This window comes from Entelurus aequoreus, linkage group LG04, assembly GCF_033978785.1.
Source record: "Entelurus aequoreus isolate RoL-2023_Sb linkage group LG04, RoL_Eaeq_v1.1, whole genome shotgun sequence".
In the NCBI taxonomy this organism is placed as follows: Eukaryota; Metazoa; Chordata; class Actinopteri; order Syngnathiformes; family Syngnathidae; genus Entelurus; species Entelurus aequoreus.
Window position 1 is genome coordinate 71,446,948 of NC_084734.1, and position 24,128 is coordinate 71,471,075.

Consider the following 24,128-nt stretch of genomic DNA (forward strand, 5'->3'; position numbering starts at 1 on the left):
TGCGCTCGGAAGCAGAAGCGGGGGTGTCGGGCGGGGCTAACGAAAAAGCTAAATGCTAATCCACAAAGAAGCGCTAATAAGGAGTCTGTTAAGCTAGAACTAGCCAGCGCCAGGCTGGATAATCCCTGCACACATAGCAATTCTTCTAGAATAATATACAACTCACATAATGTTTTTTCTGCGTCAGAGGTGGACATGCATTTTACTGAGGTGGCAAACAATCTAAAAATTCCTGTCATATCAATTCCTAGATATGGTCGAAATTATTTAAAGTGCACTATGCATAATAAACGTAACATTATTAATATTGCTACTACGGATACTTTCAACAAAAACTCCTCAAAACAGCCCACTACCTATAATATGGGCTTTTTAAACATAAGGTCATTGTCTTCCAAAACGTTATTAGTTAATGAAGTCATCAGAGACAACAATCTTGATGTCGTTGGTTTAGCCGAGACCTGGCTCAAACCAGACGAATTTTTTGCGCTGGGTGAGGCGTCTCCTCCTGGCTATGCGGGAACGCATATTGCCCGTCCCATTAAAAGGGGTGGGGGTGTTGCACTAATATACAACAAAAACTTTAGCCTTACCTCGGACCTAAATAATAAATATAACTCGTTTGAGGTGCTCACTATGAGGTTTGTCACACCGCTGCCTCTGCACCTGGCTGTCATCTACCGCCCCCCTGGGCCCTATTCGGACTTTATCAATGAATTTTCAGAGTTCGTTGCTGATCTAGTGACGCACGCCGACAATATAATCATAATGGGAGACTTTAACATCCATATGAATACCCCATCGGACCCTCCATGCGTGGCGCTCCAGACTATAATTGATAGCTGTGGTCTTACACAAATAATAAATGAACCCACGCATCGCAACGGTAATACGATAGATCTAGTGCTTGTCAGGGGTGTCACCACCTCTAAAGTTACGATACTCCCGTACACTAAAGTAATGTCCGATCATTACCTTATAAAATTCGAAGTTCTGACTCATTGTCAACAAACTAATAATAATAATAATAACTACTATAGCAGCCGCAACATTAATACTGCCACAACGACGACTCTTACTGACCTACTGCCTTCAGTAATGGCATCATTCCCAAATTATGTGGGCTCTATTGATAACCTCACTAACAACTTTAACGACGCCCTGCGCGACACCATTGATATTGTAGCACCGCTAAAGCTAAAAAGGGCCCCTAAAAGGCGTACCCCATGGTTTACAGAAGAAACTAAAGCCCAGAAATTATCATGTAGAAAGCTGGAACGCAAATGGCGTGCGACTAAACTTGAGGTTTTCCATCAAGCATGGAGTGATAGTTTAATAACTTATAAACGCATGCTTACCTCAGCTAAAGCTAAATATTACTCAAATCTCATCCACCTCAACAAAAATGATCCTAAATTTTTGTTTAGTACAGTAGCATCGCTAACCCAACAAGGGACTCCTCCCAGTAGCTCCACCCACTCAGCAGATGACTTTATGAATTTCTTTAATAAGAAAATTGAACTCATCAGAAAAGAGATTAAAGACAATGCATCCCAGCCACAACTGGGTTCTATTAACACAAATATGACTGTATATACGACGGACATTGCCCTCCAAAATAGTTTCTCTCTCTTTGATGAAATAACATTGGAGGAATTGTTAAAATGTGAAAATGGGACAAAACAAACAACATGTTTACTTGACCCAATTCCTGGGAAACTTATCAAGGAGCTTTTTGTTTTATTAGGTCCATCAGTGTTAAATATTATAAACCTATCACTTTCCTCTGGTACTGTTCCTCTAGCATTCAAAAAAGCGGTTATTCATCCTCTACTCAAAAGACCTAACCTCGATCCTGACCTCATGGTGAACTACCGGCCGGTGTCCCACCTACCGTTTATCTCGAAAATTCTCGAAAAAATTGTCGCACAGCAGCTAAATGAACACTTAGTGACTAACAATCTCTGTGAACCTTTTCAATCCGGTTTCAGGGCAAATCACTCTACGGAGACAGCCCTCGCAAAAATGACTAATGATCTATTGCTGACGATGGATTCTGATGCTTCATCTATGTTGCTGCTTCTTGATCTTAGCGCCGCTTTCGATACTGTTGATCATAATATTTTATTAGAGCGTATCAAAACGCGTATTGGGATGTCAGACTTAGCCTTGTCTTGGTTTAACTCTTATCTTACTGACAGGATGCAGTGTGTCTCCCATAACAATGTGACCTCGGACTATGTTAAGGTAACATGCGGAGTTCCCCAGGGTTCAGTTCTTGGCCCTGCACTCTTTAGTATTTACATGCTGCCGCTAGGTGACATTATACGCAAATACGGTGTTAGCTTTCACTGTTATGCTGATGACACCCAACTCTACATGCCCCTAAAGCTGACCAACACGCCGGATTGTAGTCAGCTGGAGGCGTGTCTTAATGAAATTAAACAATGGATGTCCGCTAACTTTTTGCAACTCAACGCTAAGAAAACGGAAATGCTGATTATCGGTCCTGCTCAACACCAACATCTATTTAATAATACCACCTTAACATTTGACAACCAAACAATTAAACAAGGCGACTCGGTAAAGAATCTGGGTATTATCTTCGACCCAACTCTCTCGTTTGAGTCACACATTAAGAGTGTTACTAAAACGGCCTTCTTTCATCTCCGTAATATCGCTAAAATTCGTTCCATTTTGTCCACAAGCGATGCTGAGATCATTATCCATGCGTTCGTTACATCTCGTCTCGATTACTGTAACGTATTATTTTCGGGCCTCCCTATGTCTAGCATTAAAAGATTACAGATGGTACAAAATGCGGCTGCTAGACTTTTGACAAAAACAAGAAAGTTTGATCATATTACGCCTATACTGGCTCACTTGCACTGGCTTCCTGTGCACCTAAGATGCGACTTTAAGGTTTTACTACTTACGTATAAAATACTACACGGTCAAGCTCCTGCCTATCTTGACGATTGTATTGTACCATATGTCCCGGCAAGAAATCTGCGTTCAAAGAACTCCGGCTTATTAGTGATTCCCAGAGCCCAAAAAAAGTCTGCGGGCTATAGAGCGTTTTCTATTCGGGCTCCAATACTATGGAATGCCCTCCCGGTAAAAGTTAGAGATGCTACCTCAGTAGAAGCATTTAAGTCTCATCTTAAAACTCATTTGTATACTCTAGCCTTTAAATAGACTCCCTTTTTAGACCAGTTGATCTGCCGTTTCTTTTCTTTTCTTTTCTACTCTGCTCCGGGGTGGACCGCCAGCCTGTCCATCAGATGGGGACATCTCTACGCTGCTGACCCGTCTCCACTCGGGATGGTTCCCGCTGGCCCCACCATGGACTGGACTTTCGCTGATGTGTTGGACTTTCACAATATTATGTCAGACCCACTCGACACCGAGGATGTCGTTGTGGCTTGTACAGCCCTTTGAGACACTAGTGATTTAGGGCTATATAAATAAACATTGATTGATTGATTGATTGATTGATTGATTGATAATTATATAGATGTAATCTAATTCGTTTTTACATTACATTTTTTATTTTACACAAAGCTGTTGCTACTTTTATTTGAAATAAATTTGTGTCAGAGTATTTTTTTTTTTTAATTCAAATGTTAAAGCTATATTGTTGACTTTGATCCAAAAGAACAAAACCATTAGATGTTGAATAAAGTCAACTTTGTTCCCACACAGTCTTGGACGAATGGTTGTAAGCCCAAACAGGCCCATCAGACATGCACGCCTTTGCAGGATTCATAGTTGAAAGTTAAAGCAAAGCTGAGGAGCTTTGGGGATATGATAACCAAAAAAAAAAAGATTAGTCTAGCATCTGCTCTGTGTTTTTTCCTCGGCTCCCCTTACCAGTAGCTGATTGCAGCTGTTCCCTAATTTCTTGCTTCTCCTGTCGGAGGTTTAGGAGCGTAGTCCGAATCCCGCCCCTCTCTTTTTCCAATTCCTCTTTGTCTTTCAGGTAACACTTGGCGTCCTCCTCTGCTCGTGTTTTCCCATACCTTCCGTACTGGTTTGAATCTAGGTAGAGATGTCAGGGGAAAGGTCAGAGTTCATGGGAAACAAGCAGAGTATTTCACGCAACATCGAGTATATTTTCTTTCTAATAAATTATTTCCAGATACGTTTTGTGTTAATATGCAGACCACAACCTTTGCACCTTGTTTGCATTCTACTGAGTGTGATACTAGTGGTAGAGGGAAAGGTCATGAAGCAACACAGCACCCGTAATGCTAGTGTCCTATAAATCCTATGTTACATCCTGTAGCCGCCAGCCTCAGAGCGCCATGTTCACTCTTTGAAGTATCACAGCGTCAGACCACTGGCCCGAGAAAGAATAAGAGACCCCGCCGATATCACGTTGCTTAACCCAGGATGCTCATCTTTTCCATTTGTGGGAGAGCAGCCAAGTGACACAATGGAGCGCATGGGAGCGCCGAGTGAAAATTGGCGATTCCAAATGGAAAGTAAACTGGATTTGGGGAACTTTCGAGCCAGATGTTCTATTTTGATGGCTGTCTGAGGATTGGTAACAACTAGGAGAGTGTAATTTGCAATTGACATATGATTAAGATGTAGCATCTGAACTTCATTTTCAAGGCCAGCCAAACTTCGATGGACGACATTGGGGAAAGGCAATAAACTTAAGGAACTTAAGTGTAATTGTGAACTCCTTATGTTTTGTTTGAATAAGAATGATTTTGATCTTAGTTGACACAAGCAAAAACGTCAGGAAAGCAGGAAAGGATGTAATCATTTAAGTCAGTGGTCCCCAACCACCGGGCCACGGCCCGGTACCAATCGGTACCGGGCCGCACAAGAAATTAAAAAAATAAATAAATTATTAAATCAACATTAAAAACACAATATATACATTACCGTATATATCAATATACATCAATACAGTCTGCAGGGATACAGTCCGTAAGCACACAGGATTATATTTCTTTATGAAAAAAAAAGAAAAAAAAAAAAAAACCCTGGGACACATTTTCAAGTGTTGAACGGTCCGCAGCTACAAAAAGGTTATGGGACCACTGATTTAAGTCATGGAAAACCACTGCTAAATCTACACTTTACTGGTGAAGTAGTGTGCCTTGGATGTACTACATGCCCTCCATATTCACGAGTGACAAACAACAAAGCTTTTGTTTTCAAAAACTTCCATGAACAAATGCGTGTTCAGTCTCCAACAGGAACAACAAAACTCCATCAAAAAATGTTTTAATCAGTTCCTTTGAAATTGGGTGTCTTTAAATCTGAAATAACACAAGACCGTAGGGATGGGTAGTAACATTTATAGCCACCGACATTCTGTCGGGTATTGAATCACGTATAATCAAATGGTGCCATAGTTCGATACCTTTGTTGCACGGGACATTACGTCCGGTTTTGTGGCAAACAAGCACTCAAGCAGCACTCAGCCAAATTGTCTTTAAGTAATGTTACAATTTTCAACACCAACAAATCAAACATGCCTGACAGAAAACACTCCAACGTACAGTAAGGCTCCCCTTTTTAAAATGGGCAAGCTCGATGCTAATTTACATTAGATTTGCCATAAACATGATACTGATTAGCATTAGCAGTTTTACATGGTGATTTCAATACCTCTAAATTTGGTAATGAAAACTACAACTAAGATGCATGTACAATCCAACATCAGTGGGTAATAAGCACACTACTTTACCACACTTTATTACACTATGAACACTTTTTAGGGTGTAACAAAAGACTAGACTCAACTTAAGGGCAAAGACTACTTCCTGGCTAAGGCAACACACTGAAATCTTTGCACAACTGCCATCTAACATCTTGGAATTGCAACTGCATAGAGCATACAAAGTATACTACTGTATATAATACTTGCGAATGGGACTTAGAAGTGTAAAAAAATAAGCGGTAACACTTTAGTATGGGGAACATATTCTAAGTAACAAAGACTTAATTTAGAGTTATTTGGACACCAGGGGAACATATAAGGGTTAGCGTTACTAATTAAGCAATAATTCTGAGGTTATTGAGGGAAGACTCTTAGTTAATGGCTTACTGGTTGCATAATAAGGCCATGTAAAATAAGGCATTAATAAGTACTTAATAATGACTAATTACAAGCCAATATGTTACTAATTTTCATGTTAATAAGCAACTAATTAATGGTGAATATTAGGGCTGTGAATCTTTTGGTGTCCCACGATTCGATTCAATATCGATTCTTGGGGTCACGATTCGATTATAAATCGATTTTTTCGATTCAACGCGATTCTCGATTCAAAAACGATATTTTTCCGATTCAAAACAATTCTCTATTAATTCAATACATAGGATTTCAGCAGGATCTACCCCAGTCTGCTGACATGCAAGCAGAGTAGTATATTTTTGTAAAAAGCTTTTATAATTGTAAAGGACAATGTTTTATCAACTGATTACAATAATGTAAATTTGTTTTAACTATTAAATGAACCAAAAATATAACTTATTTTATCTTTGTGAAAATATTGGACACAGTGTGTTGTCAAGCTTAAGAGATGGGATGCAAGTGTAAGCCACTGTGACACTATTGTTCTTTTTTTAATTTTATTTATTTTATAAATGTCCAATGATAATGTCAATGAGGGCTTTTTAATCACTGCTATGTTGACTACTTTTTCACTACTTTTGGATTGTTCTGTGTCGTGTTTGTGTCTCCTATCAATTGCTCTGTTTATTGCCGTTCTGAGTGTTGCTGGATCGGGTTTGGTTTTGGAATTGGATTGCATTGTTATGGTATTGCTTTGTATTATTGTATTGGATTGATTAATTTAAAAAAAATAAAAAAATAAAAATCGATTTTTGAAAAATGAGAATCGATACTGAATCGTACAACGTCAGAATCGCGATTTGAATTCGAATCGATTTTTTCCCACACCCCTAGTGAATATGTTCCCCATACTAAAGTGTTACCAAATAAACATATAAGAACTGGACAGCGCAGTTATCAACTCAATGTTAAATGTTAATTAGGGAAACCGTACTTTATTATTAAACAAATTAACATTTATCAACACGTGAACACACAGGAGTGCCGAAAATTGGTACCGGTATCGATTTCTAGTTACTGGGAATTGCTAACGTGTCGATTCAAATGTGAAAGGTACCCATCCCTACTGGACAGTATCCTTTACATAAATATGCTCAGCACATACAGTGGCTCAGTTACTATAGAAATGCAACCAAACACTTACTTGATCCTGTTCGTTTGAAGGAGTTTAACGGCTTGGTTTTGTCAGAATCGCTGCTGGAGAAACTGGAGCGCCGCTTCCCTTGGTTCCCACATTGCTGCCGGCAGTTCTCCATAGACTGGAGGAACACAGTAAGGGGAGGAACAGGGTGCAAAAGGTTCAAATATTCAGTCATGGAGGAAAGTCTCCTTTAGATTTATAGGCTTTAGACAGCAAAGGTGTTTGTAGCTGTAGGTGTAAAGCAGTGTGTTTAAATGCATGTCAGCAGCGAGGATTGAGGGGTTTACTGGATGTTAAACTGCTGTGACCTCTTGCCTTCTCGTCACCACAGTAATGGCTGGTCTTTCTCACTCTCACACAGACACACACACCCACACATGAACACACACTCATTTCTCAGGCCGTCACTGATGTCATATCACAGAGCTACTTTTTATTACCGATAGTTCCTCATTTGCCTTTAATAATGCCACATTAAAGCTGATCACAATATTTGACTATGCTGGCAAATTCTCCCACCAACAAATGCAGCTCAACATGTATTTCATATTTAATACATTGTATTGATTTTGTGTATGCTTATATGTATATTTAATCAATAGTTGTGTTTTTGTCTGAGTGTATGCGTGTGTTCATGCGACTCTCACCTGCATGTCCTCAGTAGGGACCTCATCGTATGTTATAGAGTCTGTGTTACCGCCTGAAGTTGTGGCCCACCTAAGTATCAAAGAGGTCATGAGGTCAGGGGTCACGTGTGTGGCATTTTTTTTGACTTTGCACAGATATTTTCGGCACACACCCATCACCCCTAAAACTGTCCAACTCACAGGAAGGAATGGCGTGCAGCCTTTCGAATATTGGCGATGGTCTCCACATCTACGTAGTCATAATGCAGCGATTCTGGGTCTGTCGTGCAGCCGGTTTCTGCCAAGAGAACCCCAAGCCATCTCCCAAGCTCCTCTGAGTTTGCTGCCTGAAAATAAACACAAAACGTTTTTTTTCATCAATATTAGGACTATGGAAGTTGTCATGTTGTACATTAGCTATGCAATGTTGTCCTTTTTACGGATTCATTTAACCTCTAAAGGCCTTAGTGGCCACATGCGTGGACAGCACATTTTAGCTCTTATTTCCAAAATTGTGTACACTACTGAATTGGGGTCTTATGCCGACATATGGACACTTATACTGCTATCTGGTGGTGTCAGAAGAGTATAACATACAATGGAATTTGGAAAAAAAAAGTGTAAAAAAAAAATTGCATGTCACTACACATGGAGTACACGTTTGTGTACTTATGGACTAAGTACATCATATTAAAAGATGATTTTTAGTTTTTATTCTAATTAGGGTCCAATAAGCCCAAATAGCAAAGAAAAATAAAAAAAGCATGTAAACAAAACAGCTTGGGCCTTAAGAGGTTAAGTCACCACTGAAAGGCCTCATGCTCTGAAACTTATGTATGATACTTTATGTATATCTACTAGTGTTGTAACGATACCAATATTTTGGTACCGGTACTAAATTATTTCGATATTTTTCTAAATAAAGGGGACCACAAAAAAATTGCATTATTGGCTTTATTTTAACAAAAAATCTTAGGGTACATTAAACATATGTTTCTTATTGCAGTTAAGCCCTTAAATAAAATAGTGCACATACAAGACAACTTGTTTTTTAGTCGTGAGTAAACAAACAAAGGCTCCTAATTAATCTGCTGACGTTTGCAGTAAGATATCGTGGCATTTATCATTCTACTATTTTGGCAACATTATTAAGGACAAGTGGTAGAAAATTAATTATTAATCTACTTGTTCATTTACTATTAATATCTGCTTACTTTCTCTTTTAACATGTTCTGTCTACACTTCTAATTAAAATGTAATAATCACTTATTCTTCTCTTGTTTGATACTTTACATTTGTTTTGGATGATACCACAAAAATTTTGGTATCAATCCGATACCAAGTAGTTACAGGATCATACATTGGTCATAATCAAAGTCCTCATGTGTCCAGGGACATATTTCCTGAGTTTATAAACATAATATACATTTTAAAAAAACGAAAGAAAATATTGTGATGCCAAAAAATATCGACGTAATCATAGTAGTATCGACTAGATACATGCCTGTACATGATATCTGGGGACGGCGTGGCGCGGTTGGTAGAGTGGCTGTGCCAGCAACCTGAGGGTTCCTGGTTCGATCCCCACCTTCTACCAACCTCGCCACGTCCGTTGTGTCCTTGAGCAAGACACTTCACCCTTGCTCCTGATGGGTCGTGGTTAGGGCCATGCATGGCAGCTTCCGCCATCTGTGTGTGAATGTGTGTGTGAATGGGTGAATGTGGAAATAGTGTCAAAGCGCTTTGAGTACCTTGAAGGTAGAAAAGCGCTATACAAGTATAACCCATTTATCATTACAGTGGATGTTAGATATAGATCCACCCATGGCGTTTGTTTACATTGTGACGCCGGTGAGCTACGGTGTGTAGTGAAGCATGTTTAACTATTACTCGTCCTGCAGGGATGATACTTGTAAGAAACTTACTTTATTTGTCACCATGGAGGCGAGGCTTAGTGATTTAGAAGTAGCTAAAACACTGCCGACTGCGGATTTTCCTGAGGGCGTTTCAGTGTTATAACTTCACCTTTATAGTTATTTTTTAAGCCAAAATGTGTCCGTTCTCCCTTTTTCTGTCTACACACTGTCTGCTTGTACCGTATTTTTCGGACTATAAGTCGCAGTTTTTTTCATAGTTTGGCCGGGGGTGCGACTTATACTCCGGAGCGATTTATGTGTGAAATTATTAACACATTACCGTAAAATATCAAATAATATTATTCATCTAATTCACGGAAGAGACGAAGCAAATGTCAGCAATCGTCACACACACGTCAGCAGTCGTCACACACACGTCAACCAATAGAAATTATGCGGGGGTGGGTCATGGCACAAGTGCATTGTGGGTCATGATGGCGGTGTATAGTGAAAAAAAAGATGCTATATGCTACTATGTCCGTACCTAGGAAAATGGATCATTTCAACATTGGCGGTAACTTATAAAACCTGAGAAGGAGTGAACAAAAATGGCACCGAAAAGGAAATCATATACTGCAGATTACAAGCTGGACGTAGTGAAATATGCAGCAGAGAACGGCAATCGAGCAGCAGAAAGAAAGGACATACCAGAGGCGACACCGGGGAGGAAGATTTCATCGGATGTTATAGTTATTTGAATGACTCTTACCATAATATGTTACGTTAACATACCAGGCACGTTCTCAGTTGGTTATTTATGCGTCATATAACGTACACTTATTCAGCCTGTTGTTCACTATTCTTTATTTATTTTAAATTGCCTTTCAAATGTCTATTCTTGGTGTTGGGTTTTATCAAATACATTTCCCCCAAAAATGCGACTTATACTCCAGTGCGACGTATATATGTTTTTTTCCTTCTTTATTGTGCATTTTCGGCCGGTGCGACGTATACTCCTGAGCGACTTATAGTCCGAAAAATACGGTAAGTATTCCGTGATTGTGTGCTACCGAGCATGCTCCTCTGCTCGTAAAACCATAATGTCATGACGTGACGACGATGCGGGCGCGGGGGGATGCGGGACCGCTACGTTTCAGAGGCGATATAGTACCAAAAATTATTCATTAGTATCGCGGTACTATACTAATACCGTACAAACCTAATATCTACCACAAAAAAAATCAAGCAATTAGATTTTAGTAATAATGTCTGACTTTTAACATCTCTGCAGTAGAAGGAGAAACTATGAATTAGTAACAAAACGGCTATCACCTCTAGAGCAGCCACTGTGGTGCTGGCCCGTAAGATACGGAAGGCAATTGGATGCTTGGGTCCAAGCCCTGGCACCACCTCGCAGCCATGCAGCGGGAGGGAGGGCAGGGAGGTCTGATGGTCGCCTCTGTCTTGGTAGAAGTGCAGGAAGCCTCTGCACACACAGCACCAGTGCTCTTGCCAGTCTTGGTTGACAAGTACTGACAGATAACCTGCATACACACAAAAGTAATGATGCAGAGGTGGTAACCTAAAGTGACACAGTAAAGCGGCCTCTCACCTTGCCGAGGGTCAGTGTAGGCTGTTCTAGAAACCTTCTTCTTTGAGAAACTGATGATGCGTGTGATTTTTCGGCCTGCAGCAAAAGCCCCACGCTTCACCTTACCTGCAAGATAAATGCTTAAAGTACTCTTATCTTGTCTAGTAGACATTAATGCATGTTTCATAAAAAAATATATCAATAAACCAATCAAATATTGTGGTGATTTTCTTTGTATGATTTTTGCCATCGTACTATCAGCAAGATGCATTTTCCAGATCCTGCTGCATCTGTTAAACCTGTACAGTAAAATATCAAGGTCTTTTATTCTCACCGTTGTCTCTGCAGTTCTCCCCCGTTGATACACCAAAACTGTCTGAATCTGAAATGTTCCTCTCAGCAGACAACCTCTGAGTAAGAGCAAACATGCAAAGACACAAACTGTAAGTGCACTGCAAAAACTAAAATCTAAGTAAGATTAAATATCTCAAATAAGGGTGATATTTGCTTATTTTCTGTCTGATAAGATAATTCTTCTCACTAAGCAGATTTTATGTTAGAATGTTTTACTTGTTTTAAGGGTTTTGGTCCTAAATGATCTCAGTAAGATATTTCAGCTTGTAGCTGAGATTTTATGACCTATATTGAGTAAAACATGCTTGAAACTAGAATATCAACTGTTGCAAAGCTGTGTCATCAACACTCACAAGTGTAAAACTACTTTTTTTTTAAAGTAATAATTTCTTATTTCAAGCATGAAAAAAAAAATCAGGACTTTGACACAATTTTGTCTCATAATTAAAACGGATGACAGCCAAATGGACTTTGCTGTTTTATTTTCAATGAAACAATAGAAAACACGTACTAATATAGTAGTACAGTTGGGACAGTACAGTAAACTGACAGTTAATATTTAAACATTTAAGATGTGACATTTCTAACAATTATGAACAGAAATAGTTCATGCACATTCAGATGAATGCTTCAAAATTACAATTAAAACATTTTTGGCCGGGGGCCGGGCTGTACATATGCGCACTAATTGACTGAAAGGGCATGCACTTGGCGCGACGATGTCATGTTATCGATAGAAAAATGCATTTTTAGACCATATGATTTGCCTGAGCGGCTAGGAGACCCGAGAGTAACAAGCGGTTGCCTTGTTGCCTTTCCATTAAGAACAATAAATTAGTTTTTAGTATAAGTTTGCTGGTTTCAAGAAATGTAATGCCGAGCGCATATCATTATGTCAAGATAATGGCACTAGCATTTACTACATTTAAGAATATTTTTCAACATATTGAGCAAAAAGGTCTCTTTTTTTTTCTACCAAGAAAAGTGCACTTGTTATTAGTGAGAATATACTGATTTTAAGGTATTTTTGGGTTCATTGAAGCTAATTTTACTTGTTTTGGAAAGTCTTGACAAGCCAAAATTTCTTGTTCTATTGGCAGATAATTTTGCTTAGTTCAAATAAAATACCCCTAATTTCTGTATTTTTTTTCCTTGTTTTTGAACACTGACTTTTTGCAGTGTAGTTTGATTTATTTACCGAGATGGTTTCTGCTCCACAACCCGATCAACAACATAGAGCCTTCCGAAGCAACTGGAGGCTAGCGTCTAGTGCAAAGACACAAGTGTAGCCAAGGGTGGAAACAACAACTTCTATACTTGTTCTACACATCTATCTCTGGAGTCTCTCACTTTCACATGTAGTCCAAACTAGGAAAGCACACTTTTTTTCTACCTGGTTTCCTCCCCTTCTTTCCGGGGATTTATTTTATGATGGTATTGCTAACCTTCAAAGAAGATACCCAGTCCATCACTGACTCACACCTAGCCCTATTATTAGTATCTTAACAATAACATGTATAGCACACCTCGACTTTGTTCTGCCGATCAAACATAGGTTGTGATGTTTACCGTGGAAACCCTACAGTTGCTTAGCAAAATGGATGGCGACAACATAATTGCTGCTTGTAGCTGACTTTCCTCACCTCAACTGTGAATAAGATGTATAATTTGTGGGAACAAATGACAGAGAACATAAACGTCCTCTCACCCTTTGACTCACCTTGTCAAGTTCAGTTTTTCTTGAAATGACAGGTGATGCAGATACCTCCGGCCCTGTGCATTGGCCCTTCACCTCTCTGACAACCTGGAAAGGATATTTTATTCGTGTTGCTCTATGCATGTTCTTTCAGCAGACGTCACCAAGACGGATGGCTGTGTTTATACATTTCTGCATGGATCACAGCTCCTGTTTATTAGGTACACATTTTATAAGAACATTTCTAACAAAAAAATGTGTGTTATTTGTCACAATTACCGGGTACTTTGTAAAAACTGCCATTCGGGCCGAATAAGGCTGTCAATCATGGCTTCCTTGCGCAAATGTGCATGCATGTGCACAAAACGAAAGGATAAAAAAACAGATGCTATGGTAGTTGTTTTATTCCTGTTTGTGGAACCAGTAAGGAGAAATCATATGCTTTTCTAAACACTGCTTTTGTAAGTTTTTCTCTTGTTGTGAAAATGTGTTGGGTGTAGCTGACATGGTTGGCCCAGTTTGTTTGAACACAAGCCCCTTCTAGGAAGCCACCTACCCATGACATACAGCAGCCTCGCCAAGTAGAACACACCAATGTTCAAAATTAGCCATGTTAAATCTTTGGTACACAAGTTATGCTAGAAACAAACTTTTTATTGCCTCTCATGCATTTTCAGCCTGAGTTTAGCACAATACTGTAATTTTAAACTGTATAAGAGGTGTTTATAATAATATCTTGCCCATCCCACTCAGCTTAATAAGGAAAGTAAGCTGTCAGTATGATGCGCCAACCCCAATAAAAATCATATTCTCACATTATTTAAGTGCACATTGAGTGTAAACATACAATATTTTGTTGGATTTACCCTGAGCCATTTGTGCGCTTGCTCCTTGCTCTGCACAGCCAGCACCAGAGCATCTCCGTTGAGTAAAGTGAACCGGAGTTCATGGTGTTTCCTCTTGCTGTCTTTCGGCGCATAGACTACCGTGCATTGGGTCAGCAGCAGGTCCACATAGGGGCAAGTGTCCTTAGAGCTCTTATAACACTGAAGAAAGGATGGTCATAATTACTAATGTGCCATCAGGGACTCATCTCTGGCATTTTATTACCTGTAATCTATTCTCTCGTATGACAGTGAGCTGTTTGGCCCACTGGCCGAAGCGTTTCTTGCGTAGCAGGAAAGCACAGATGCGGCAGTCTCTGGTAGGGGGCATGGAGCTTTCGTCCGAGGGCCACTGATGTGTGAGTTGCACACCGGGGCTCCTCTCTTCCTCGTCTTCCTCGTACGACTCATAGGAGCTGCTCAGGGCGTCTGAATCATTATCTAAGACAGCAGAAAAAGATCAAATCAATTCTACGCTTGACTACTGGATGAATTCATGGAAATTGTTTTGAACTCACAGGAGTTTTTGCGGTGGGAGTTGATGCGCGTTGTTGGGTAGTTGCTATCTGCATCTTCATATCCATCCTCTATGGAGTTAGGAGGGCTAGGCCGAACTGACATAATACAAATATTTTTAGCTTTATCATACTTTGACTGACAATGCTATATGTTATAATTCTGGGTTCATGTACCACATCTTTGCACAAATTTAAGCACTACCGAAGCACTTTAGAGTTTATTTTGTAACCTTTTTCCACTCCTGAAAGATAAATGACAGAACATATACACAGTATATTCTTGACAAAAATATGTTACTTCATTATCATTAATAAAGTAGACATATTAAACAATAAACAATAGGGATGTAACAGTATCAAACCTAACAGTATGATTGTATCACGGTATACGTTAAAAAAAAGCTTGTTAAAATAACATAGTGTGTAAAATTAAATGGCAGGAATGTTTAGGATAAACACGCTTACTGTAATTGAACACACACATAATGCTAAAATGTTCTGATCATACTTTTTACTCCAAACAAGTAATTTTAAGTGCAAATAATAGTGCAGGGTTATGTTTCAAGTAAATATTTGAAAGAATAACTTACAGTTGATGTCTTTAAAGTAACAATGTAAACATCCAGTGTAACAAGTGTGAAACAACAACGTACAGTTTAGTGTCCTTCAACCTTTACATTATGAGAAGCAGTGTGCTCTACAGTGGTCATTTTTTATTTAAGTCTGCAAAATGTTGTTTCTCAGAAAAGTTAACTAATAATATAACTTTTAATAATGTAAATACGCTGGCTTCAAATAGCGTTTCTGTGTGACAGTTTATGAGGTGGTGACTTGTCCAGCCCTTCTTTTCGCCCAAGTGCAGCTGGAATAGGCTCCAGCCCCCCTCGCGACAGACAAGCGGTAAAAAAATAAATGGATGGATTGAGGATGTATCAAGTCGCTTTTTAGTTTATTCGTATTTCCCGCAGTTTATTTTAATTTTTGGGGGTGATTTCCTGCCGTGTGGTACGACGAGACAGGCTGGCTCTGTGTCGCCTTGGAAACACTCAAAACAAAAGTGGCGCACTTCAATTTGGAGAACACACATTTTTACCTGCGCCAAAGAGGTTATGTTTTGGCCTGGGCTTGTTTGTCTGTTTGTTAGCAACATAACTCATCCAGTTATGAACAGAATTAATGTCCAAAAAACTATTTATTTTATGTACTATGAATACACTTCACTTCCTGCTTACGACCTTCCACACCCCCACCTTGCTGTTCTCGTGCTGCACAGATGATTCTGGGATATGTAGTTTGTATTTACAGACCCGACCAACGCTTAAACGCGAGAAAAAAACGACACTCACGTTTTTTTTTTGATACTGTCACACGTCACGGTATTACTCAGGATATTTTGAAACCGAAACATTGCAGTATATATAATACCGTTACATCCCTAATAAACAAACAAATTTGATTTGGAAACCACAAACACAAAAATGTATGTCATTATTTCATAAAATATTTATTTTTAACGAACAACTATTTAGTCAGAATGTTATTGTTATAAACTATATTTATAATACACGATATACCAGGTTGTTGTAATATACTAGAATAGGTCTAAGTAAATTAATTAATTACTACTTAATGGACCCAAAATAATTTACTATTTCATTAATGTAGAAGTAGTTTTATTAAATATCGTACCTCTCCTCACTAGTTTTCAGTATAATAAATCAAATCCTGACATGTTGTTTTTGTTTGCTAAATGGTAAATGTTCTGTATGAATGTGAGTGTGAATGTTGTCTGTCTATCTGTGTTGGCCCTGTGATGAGGTGGCGACTTGTCTAGGGTGTACCCCGCCTTCTGCCCGATTGTAGCTGAGATAGGCTCCAGCGCCCCCCGCGCTCCAGCGCCCCCCGCGCTCCAGCGCCCCCCGCGACCCCGAAAGGAATGAGCGGTCGAAAATGGATGGATGGATATACCAGCATGATACCCAAAGCACTTTACAATGTACAAACCCTGTTTCCATATGAGTTGGGAAATTGTGTTAGATGTAAATATAAACGGAATACAATGATTTGCAAATCCTTTTCAACCCATATCCAATTGAATGCACTACAAAGACAAGATATTTGATGTTCAAACTCATAAACTTTATTTTTTTTTTGCAAATAATAATTAACTTAGAATTTAATGGCTGCAACACATGCCAAAGTAGTTGGGAAAGGGCATGTTCACCACTGTGTTACATCACCTTTTCTTTTAACAACACTCAATAAACGACTGGGAACTGAGGAAACTAATTGTTGAAGCTTTGAAAGTGGAATTCTTTCCTATTCTTGTTTTATGTAGAGCTTCAGTCATTCAACAGTCCGGGGTCTCCGCTGTCGTATTTTACGCTTCATAATGCGCCACACATTTTCAATGGGAGACAGGCCTGGACTGCAGGCAGGCCAGGAAAGTACCCGCACTCTTTTTTTTACGAAGCCACGCTGTTGTAACACGTGCTGAATGTGGCTTGGCATTGTCTTGCTGAAATAAGCAGGGGCGTTCATGAAAAAGACGGCGCTTAGATGGCAGCATATGTTGTTCCAAAACCTGTATGTACCTTTCAGCATTAATGGTGCCTTCACAGATGTGTAAGTTACTCATGCCTTGGGCACTAATGTACCCCCATACCATCACAGATGCTGGCTTTTGAACTTTGCGTCGATAACAGTCTGGATGGTTCGCTTCCCCTTTGGTCCGGATACACAATGTCGAATATTTCCAAAAACAATTTGAAATGTGGACTCGTCAGACCACAGAACACTTTTCCACTTTGCATCAGTCCATCTTAGATGATCTCGGGCCCAGAGAAGCCGGTGGCGTTTCTGGATGTTGTTGATAAATGGCTTTCGCTTTGCATAGTAGAGCTTTAACTTGCACTTACAGATGTAGCGATGAACTGTATTTAGTGACAGTGGTTTTCTGAAGTGTTCCTGAGCCCATGTGGTGATATCCTTTAGAGATTGATGTCGGTTTTTGATACAGTGCCGTCTGAGGGATCGAAGGTCACGGTCATTCAATGTTGGTTTCCGGCCATGCCGCTTACGTGGAGTGATTTCTCCAGATTCTCTGAACCTTTTGATGATATTATGGACCGTAGATGTTGAAATCCCTAAAATTCTTGCAATTGCACTTTGAGAAACGTTGTTCTTAAACTGTTTGACTATTTGCTCACGCAGTTATGGACAAAGGGGTGTACCTCGCCCCATCCTTTCTTGTGAAAGACTGAGCATTTTTTGGGAAGCTGTTTTTATACCCACATAAAAATGCGGCACCCACTTGTTCCCAATTAGCTTGCACACCTGTGGGATGTTCCAAATAAGTGTTTGATGAGCATTCCTCAACTTTATCAGTATTTATTGCCACCTTTCCCAACTTCTTTGTCACGTGTTGCTGGCATCAAATTCTAAAGTTAATGATTATTTGCAAAAAAAAAAATTGTTTATCAGTTCGAACATCAAATATGCTGTCTTTGTAGCATATTCAACTGAATATAATATGGGTTGAAAATTATTTGCAAATCATTGTATTCCGTTTATATTTACATCTAACACAATTTCCCAACTTATATGGAAACGGGGTTTGTACGTCACATTCACCCATTCACACACTGATTATCATGACTCTTTAGTAAATCGTTTTTATGTATCCAATATGGTATTTCTTTTTGCATGCTTGAACAAGACCGCTACAAATAATATATTGTTCTAATCTCAACTGATATTCAGCACCTTATTCAAAACTCAAGCATTTGAAATACCTCAAAGTCCTCAGAAGACCAATGTTAATGTATAATTATTATCATTATGTGTATATATTTATGGACAGTAGTTTAATTACTGATTCATAACTGGAATGTGACATCATTAAGGGAAACAAGTTGAGTCAAGACAGGGTTGCTTACCTCTTGTGATGATGTATTCTGGCATTTTGCCCGGACTTAGTGGCACTGCCTCCTCATAATACTCCTCTGGGGGAGGCGTTGTGGGCAGAGGGGGAGGACAGTCTGCTGAATGTACAGTTGAGGAGTCTCCACAGTTCTGAGAGGGGAGATAGACGAATATAGTACGTCTTACATGTCCCAAATAACTATCAACGATTTGCATGTTCCATGCTGAAGTGCTATGTCATTAGAGAGATACATTACACAGAATAAATAATTGTCTGGGTGGAGCCCTAAATCTTCAGCCTGTGCATATGGAAAACCCCGCAACATGGAATAGGTTGTTTTTTTCTTCCCTAAGGCCTCTTCAGTCATTTGCAGTAAGGAGTGCCGAAATCACTATCAGGCATCTTAAATAGCGTGGAGAGTCACATGTCATGTTCTACATGCAAATAGGTATTTCAGATGTATTATCTTTAGGGTGTTGTCACACTAGCACCTTTTGTATGCTCAAAGACATCCCCATTTTAACCTGAGTTTACGGTAGAGAAAAAAAGTGGCGGCTAACCTGTTTCAAAGTCTCGGTCTGTGTGTCTTTGTCTTGCCTCAAATCATCTGTAACATCCTTTAAGTCTCCAAGCTCACAGTCTGTAAATGACAACAGATGTTAAAAGGTTAAAACAGGCCTCGTGTACGTGGATGAAGCACTATATGCTCCATGTTAGAACTAAAAACGCACCAAATTTCTCAAAGAGGGACTCAACAAAGCTGGTGCCATTCCTGTACATTGCTGAGTTCATGTAGATGTAGTCTGTTCCTGAAACTGGATGAACAAGGCAACAAACCACTTCAAGCTCACTTAAGTACACTCATACCTCAGTTTTTGTTAGTACCTTGATTCACAAACGCCTCTATTTACGTCTCTTACAGTTAACAATCTTTATATCGTGCCAAATAGACCATGTCTCGGCGTACGAATGTTTCGTTCATACATTCATTCATTTTGCTTCGGGGTCTACCATTTTGATGACATTACTTTTTGTACACGCAGGCATGGCCATTTTGAAGAGACAGGGCTCCCTACGTCAAAACCTGTTATTCTGTTATACACACAGGCGCGACCATTTCGAAGATCTTCGACGCTGAGCGGCACTTCTGACTTGTTTATTTCCGGGATTGCTGTATTTTACGCCGGTCAGAGCATCTTAGAGATCACTTTATGTGATCAAAAACGCTTTAAATGAGTCCAGATTCTCACAGTCTTGCTGTTTAACTTTGAGTTGCTAGACAAGCTATACAGCTAGCATTTTAGCTAGTTAGCCCCCGGCTCGCGGCCCCCTCAGTTCGAGGAGTTTATCAGTGAAAGAGGATTTGTTCCACAGCAAGTCATTAATTGCGAGGAGACCGAAAAAGATGCCACAGCGAACGTTTGTTAGAATAGAATAGAATGGACTTTATTGTCATTATATTTGCATATAACGAGATTAAGGACTCCAACTTAAGGTGCGGTAGTGGGAACAAATATGGGGTAAAAATAAATTACACAAGAGGTAATAAAGAAAAAACTAACAATTGAAATAAACAGACTACTATCCAATAAGAATAATAAGCAATCCTGTACAATATACAAAACACTATAGAAATACAGAATACTGTACAATATACAGAACAAGACAAGAGTACCGGAGTAATAAATAACAATCAGTGTCGGATGTATTGCACTCAAAGGGTAATATTGCACAGTAGGGTATTAGGGTAGGATATTGTATAGGGGTGAATTATTATTATAAGATAGAGTTCAAGATGGTGACAGCTCTGGGAAAGAAGCTGTGTCTGAGCCTGTTTGTTCTGGCACTGGTGCACCTGTAGTGCCTGCCCGATGGTAGCAGGTCGAACAGGTGGAAGCCAGGGTGTGTGATGTCCTTGGTGATGCTTTTTGCTCTGTTGAGGCAGCGGGAGTTGTGTAAATCCTTCAGGGAGGGGAGGGGGCAGCCGATGATTTTTTGTGCAGACTACATCGAAGGAGAAGGCACAACCGTGACACAAGCCGATGAAGGATCGCCTCACACTGCTAGTTTGTGCTAACGCTAGCGGTGACTGCGTGACGCCACTGCTTGTTTGGCACTCCAACACTCAGAGTACCAGTACCCAGTGTATTAATTAATCAATGCCATAAATATTCCCAGACACAAGGTAAAATTATTTTCCTTTTTTTGGTTTGGAGCATACCAACAAGACTTGAACCTGTGTGTGTGTGTGTGTGTGTGTGTGTGTGTGTGTGTGTGTGTGTGTGTGTGTGTGTGTGTGTGTGTGTGTGTGTGTGTGTGTGTGTGTGTGTGTGTGTGTGTGTGTGTGTGTGTGCGTGTGCACCACTAGACATTTAAGTTTGCTGTAATGTTTGAATGAAAATTATTTTTGAGCCTTTACCCACTTGTTATGTTTGATTGATATATACAACATACTTGTCTTCAAAGTGTGCATTTTATTACTAAAAGAGGGACTTTTGTCAAAGCTAGAACCAAATATTAATGTTTACATTGATTCTTATGGGGAACTCTGCTTCACTATACAAACTTTTCGGTTTGCGAAACATATTGAAGAACCAAACCTCGTAAATAGAGGTCGTACTGTAATTTTTTCCATAAGGTCAGATGAAAACCGAATCATAGGAAAAACTAAACAATTTTTCCAATTACGTAAATTAAATAAAACATTTTCAGACACCCAAACATAAAATTATAAAACACGATTTATAGAGAATCATTGTAATTTTACATGCAGAAAACAATGTGAGATATATTTGATTGATAAATGAAATGGATAAATGAACATTTAACATACATTTTACCAGTATTTCATTTGCTTTTCATGTTGTTTGCCATTAGTTCCGGTTCTGTGATTTGTATTGAATACATTCTTTTTACACCTGTCTGGGGAGGCTGTGGTGTGCAGCTCTAATTACTAATCAGCAGGGTTCTTAAGCAGTTAAAGTGACAGACAACGCTGGTTCATTACTTAACAATTATGAGTGTAATCTGTATGTTAGATGCATTTTTTTTATTTTGGGTGTAGATTTGCTCTGTGTGAGCATGATTAAAGACATGTTTTCCTGCATGTCGCCTCTGTCTCTGCATCCTGGGGTTGTAGCCTTAACAGATCATCTTTGGCCCCATGGTGAGTTATTTTGCAGTCAGACAAAAAAAAAAGTTACTTAGTCACCAACATGTGGGATTCTTTGTTTGGGCACTTGATTCTATAGGGCAGACGGACGAGTTTGTTATGCGCAATTTTTGGCCATACTACAACAGTGGCAACTTAAAGAAATAAAAAAAGTGTTAGAAACCGAATCATAAAAAAGGAACACTGAGGTCACATTGCATGTACAGTTGTGGTCAAAAGTTTACATACACTTGTAAAGAACATGATGTCATGGCTGTCTTGAGTTTCCAATAATTTCTACAACTCTTATTTTTTTGTGATAGAGTGATTGGAGCACATACTTGTTCGTCACAAAAAACATTCATGAAGTTCGGTTCTTTTATGAATGTATTATGGGTCTACTGAACATGTGACCAAATCTGACCACAGAACTTTCCTCCAGAAGGTCTTATCTTTGTCCATGTGATGTCAGATGAAACAAAAATTGAGCAGTTTGGCCACAATACCCAGCAATATGAGGCCTTTAATCCCAGGAACACCATTCCTACCATCAAGCATGGTGGTGGTGGTATTATGCTCTGGGCCTGTTTTGCTGCCAATGGAACTGGTGCTTTACAGAGAGTAAATGGGACAATGAAAAAGGAGGATTACCTCCAAATTCTTCAGGACAACCTAAAATCATCAGCCCGGAGGTTGGGTCTTGGGTGTTCCAACAGGACAATGACCCCAAACCCACCTCAAAGGTGGTAAAGGAATGGCTAAATCAGGCTAGAATTAAGGTTTTAGAATGGCCTTCCCAAAGTCCTCACTTAAACATGTGGACAATGCTGAAGAAACAAGTCCATGTCAGAAAACCAACAAATTTAGCTGAACTGCATCAATTTCGTCAAGAGGAGTGGTCAAAAATTCAACCAGAAGCTTGTGGATTTCTACCAAATGCGCCTTATTGCAGTGAAACTTGCCAAGGGACATGCAACCAAATATTAACATTGCTGTATGTATACTTTTGACCCAGCAGATTTGGTCACATTTTCAATAGAACCATAATAAATTCATAAAAGAACCAAACTTCATGAATGTTTTTGTGTGACCAACAATCACTCTATCACAAAAAGAGTTGTAGAAATTATTGGAATCTCAAGACAGCTATGACATTACATTCTTTACAAGTGTATGTAAACTTTTGATCACAACTATATGTTTTAATCTGGGATAGTCTTCATTATTTGTGGCTGACCTGATGGTTGTATCTTCTGCAAGAGGTTCCACACGGCGGTCTTCTTCTCCTGGGTTGAAGAGCTCAGAGTCTCCTGGTCCAGCAACTTTAGGAGTGCATTCAGCTCACTCACCAACACCTCCATTGCTGCAGCGAGGTGAAAGGTCAGGGTGTCATCAGAGAGAGTAAAGGTCGGGGTACAATGTCTAAACAAGCCCTAATAGATGCATGTCTCTTTTGTCTCTTTGCTGTTGCTCTGTATTTCCCTTTTCTGACCATCACTCTCCTCCTTTGATAGACCCCAGACTCAACAATAACAATACAAGCATTGAATGACAGGACACATGGGTCCTCATTAAAGCAGAACAAACAGGAACTGAAGACACCAAAACCCTAAAACAAAAACCAACCAGTAACATCTTCATGCAGCAGCTCAGAAACACGTCTGGCTCGCACTGACAGAAAAAAAGCAGCTTCTGATCAAATGGTGAGAAGGAAAATCAAAAGCTTTGACATTACGTTGACAGAACTATGAGAGTGTGACAAAAACAACATATTAGAGAGCACATTTACGAGGCAGCAGCCAAGCTTTTCATTGTAGAGACCTGATCTTTATCCTAGAGGTGGGAGATTTGAAGGCACGTACGCACACAAGCCAAGAGTTGGATCCTGTTTGAAATGAACAACTTTGAAGAGTCAGATAACAAAGCGGTCACATCATATGTTGATTTGAGATGCTCCCACACCCTGAAAATAGAGCCAGATTTTCATGAACCCTTATTTTAAGGATCCCTTACATTCCATTGTACTCGTCATTGTGGTTGGTTGTCATAGCGACAACCCAACACAAAAAAATGTTCGGTCCAGTGAATAACGCATAATAAAACGAATACAGATGTTTGCACAGAGCATTGTCTGGTGATGATACAGGTCAAGATTCTCTCCCAATAATAAGTCTTTATTGTTTTCATTTTGCCTGCAGCAATATCACATTAGGCGTCAATTAGAACCACACGTAGAAACATAATTTGGTACACCATTCTTTTGCGATATGACACCAAAGCCGTTTC

At 39.5% G+C, this 24,128-nt stretch overlaps 1 protein-coding gene across 6 annotated transcripts in view; it reads right to left on the minus strand.

Annotated features, from left to right (window-relative positions):
- LOC133648984 (actin filament-associated protein 1-like 1) overlaps positions 1-24,128 on the minus strand; it is a 77,112-nt gene that overhangs the window by 6,238 nt on the left and 46,746 nt on the right. For 4 of the 6 annotated variants that reach the window (XM_062045619.1, XM_062045617.1, XM_062045620.1 and 1 more), the window contains 15 exons: positions 23,080-23,205; positions 19,423-19,506; positions 19,252-19,331; positions 18,705-18,840; positions 14,767-14,862; positions 14,475-14,689; positions 14,231-14,410; positions 13,389-13,472; positions 11,649-11,724; positions 11,336-11,440; positions 11,056-11,267; positions 8,069-8,214; positions 7,889-7,958; positions 7,245-7,359; positions 3,874-4,041 (listed from right to left, as the gene is read on the minus strand). In XM_062045619.1, coding sequence (XP_061901603.1) covers positions 3,874-4,041; positions 7,245-7,359; positions 7,889-7,958; positions 8,069-8,214; positions 11,056-11,267; positions 11,336-11,440; positions 11,649-11,724; positions 13,389-13,472; positions 14,231-14,410; positions 14,475-14,689; positions 14,767-14,862; positions 18,705-18,840; positions 19,252-19,331; positions 19,423-19,506; positions 23,080-23,203 — 1,891 coding nt within the window. In that variant the 5' untranslated portion in view covers positions 23,204-23,205. The remainder of the gene's footprint in view (positions 1-3,873; positions 4,042-7,244; positions 7,360-7,888; positions 7,959-8,068; positions 8,215-11,055; positions 11,268-11,335; positions 11,441-11,648; positions 11,725-13,388; positions 13,473-14,230; positions 14,411-14,474; positions 14,690-14,766; positions 14,863-18,704; positions 18,841-19,251; positions 19,332-19,422; positions 19,507-23,079; positions 23,206-24,128) is intronic. The other 2 variants (XM_062045622.1, XM_062045621.1) reach the window with 1 other exon arrangement.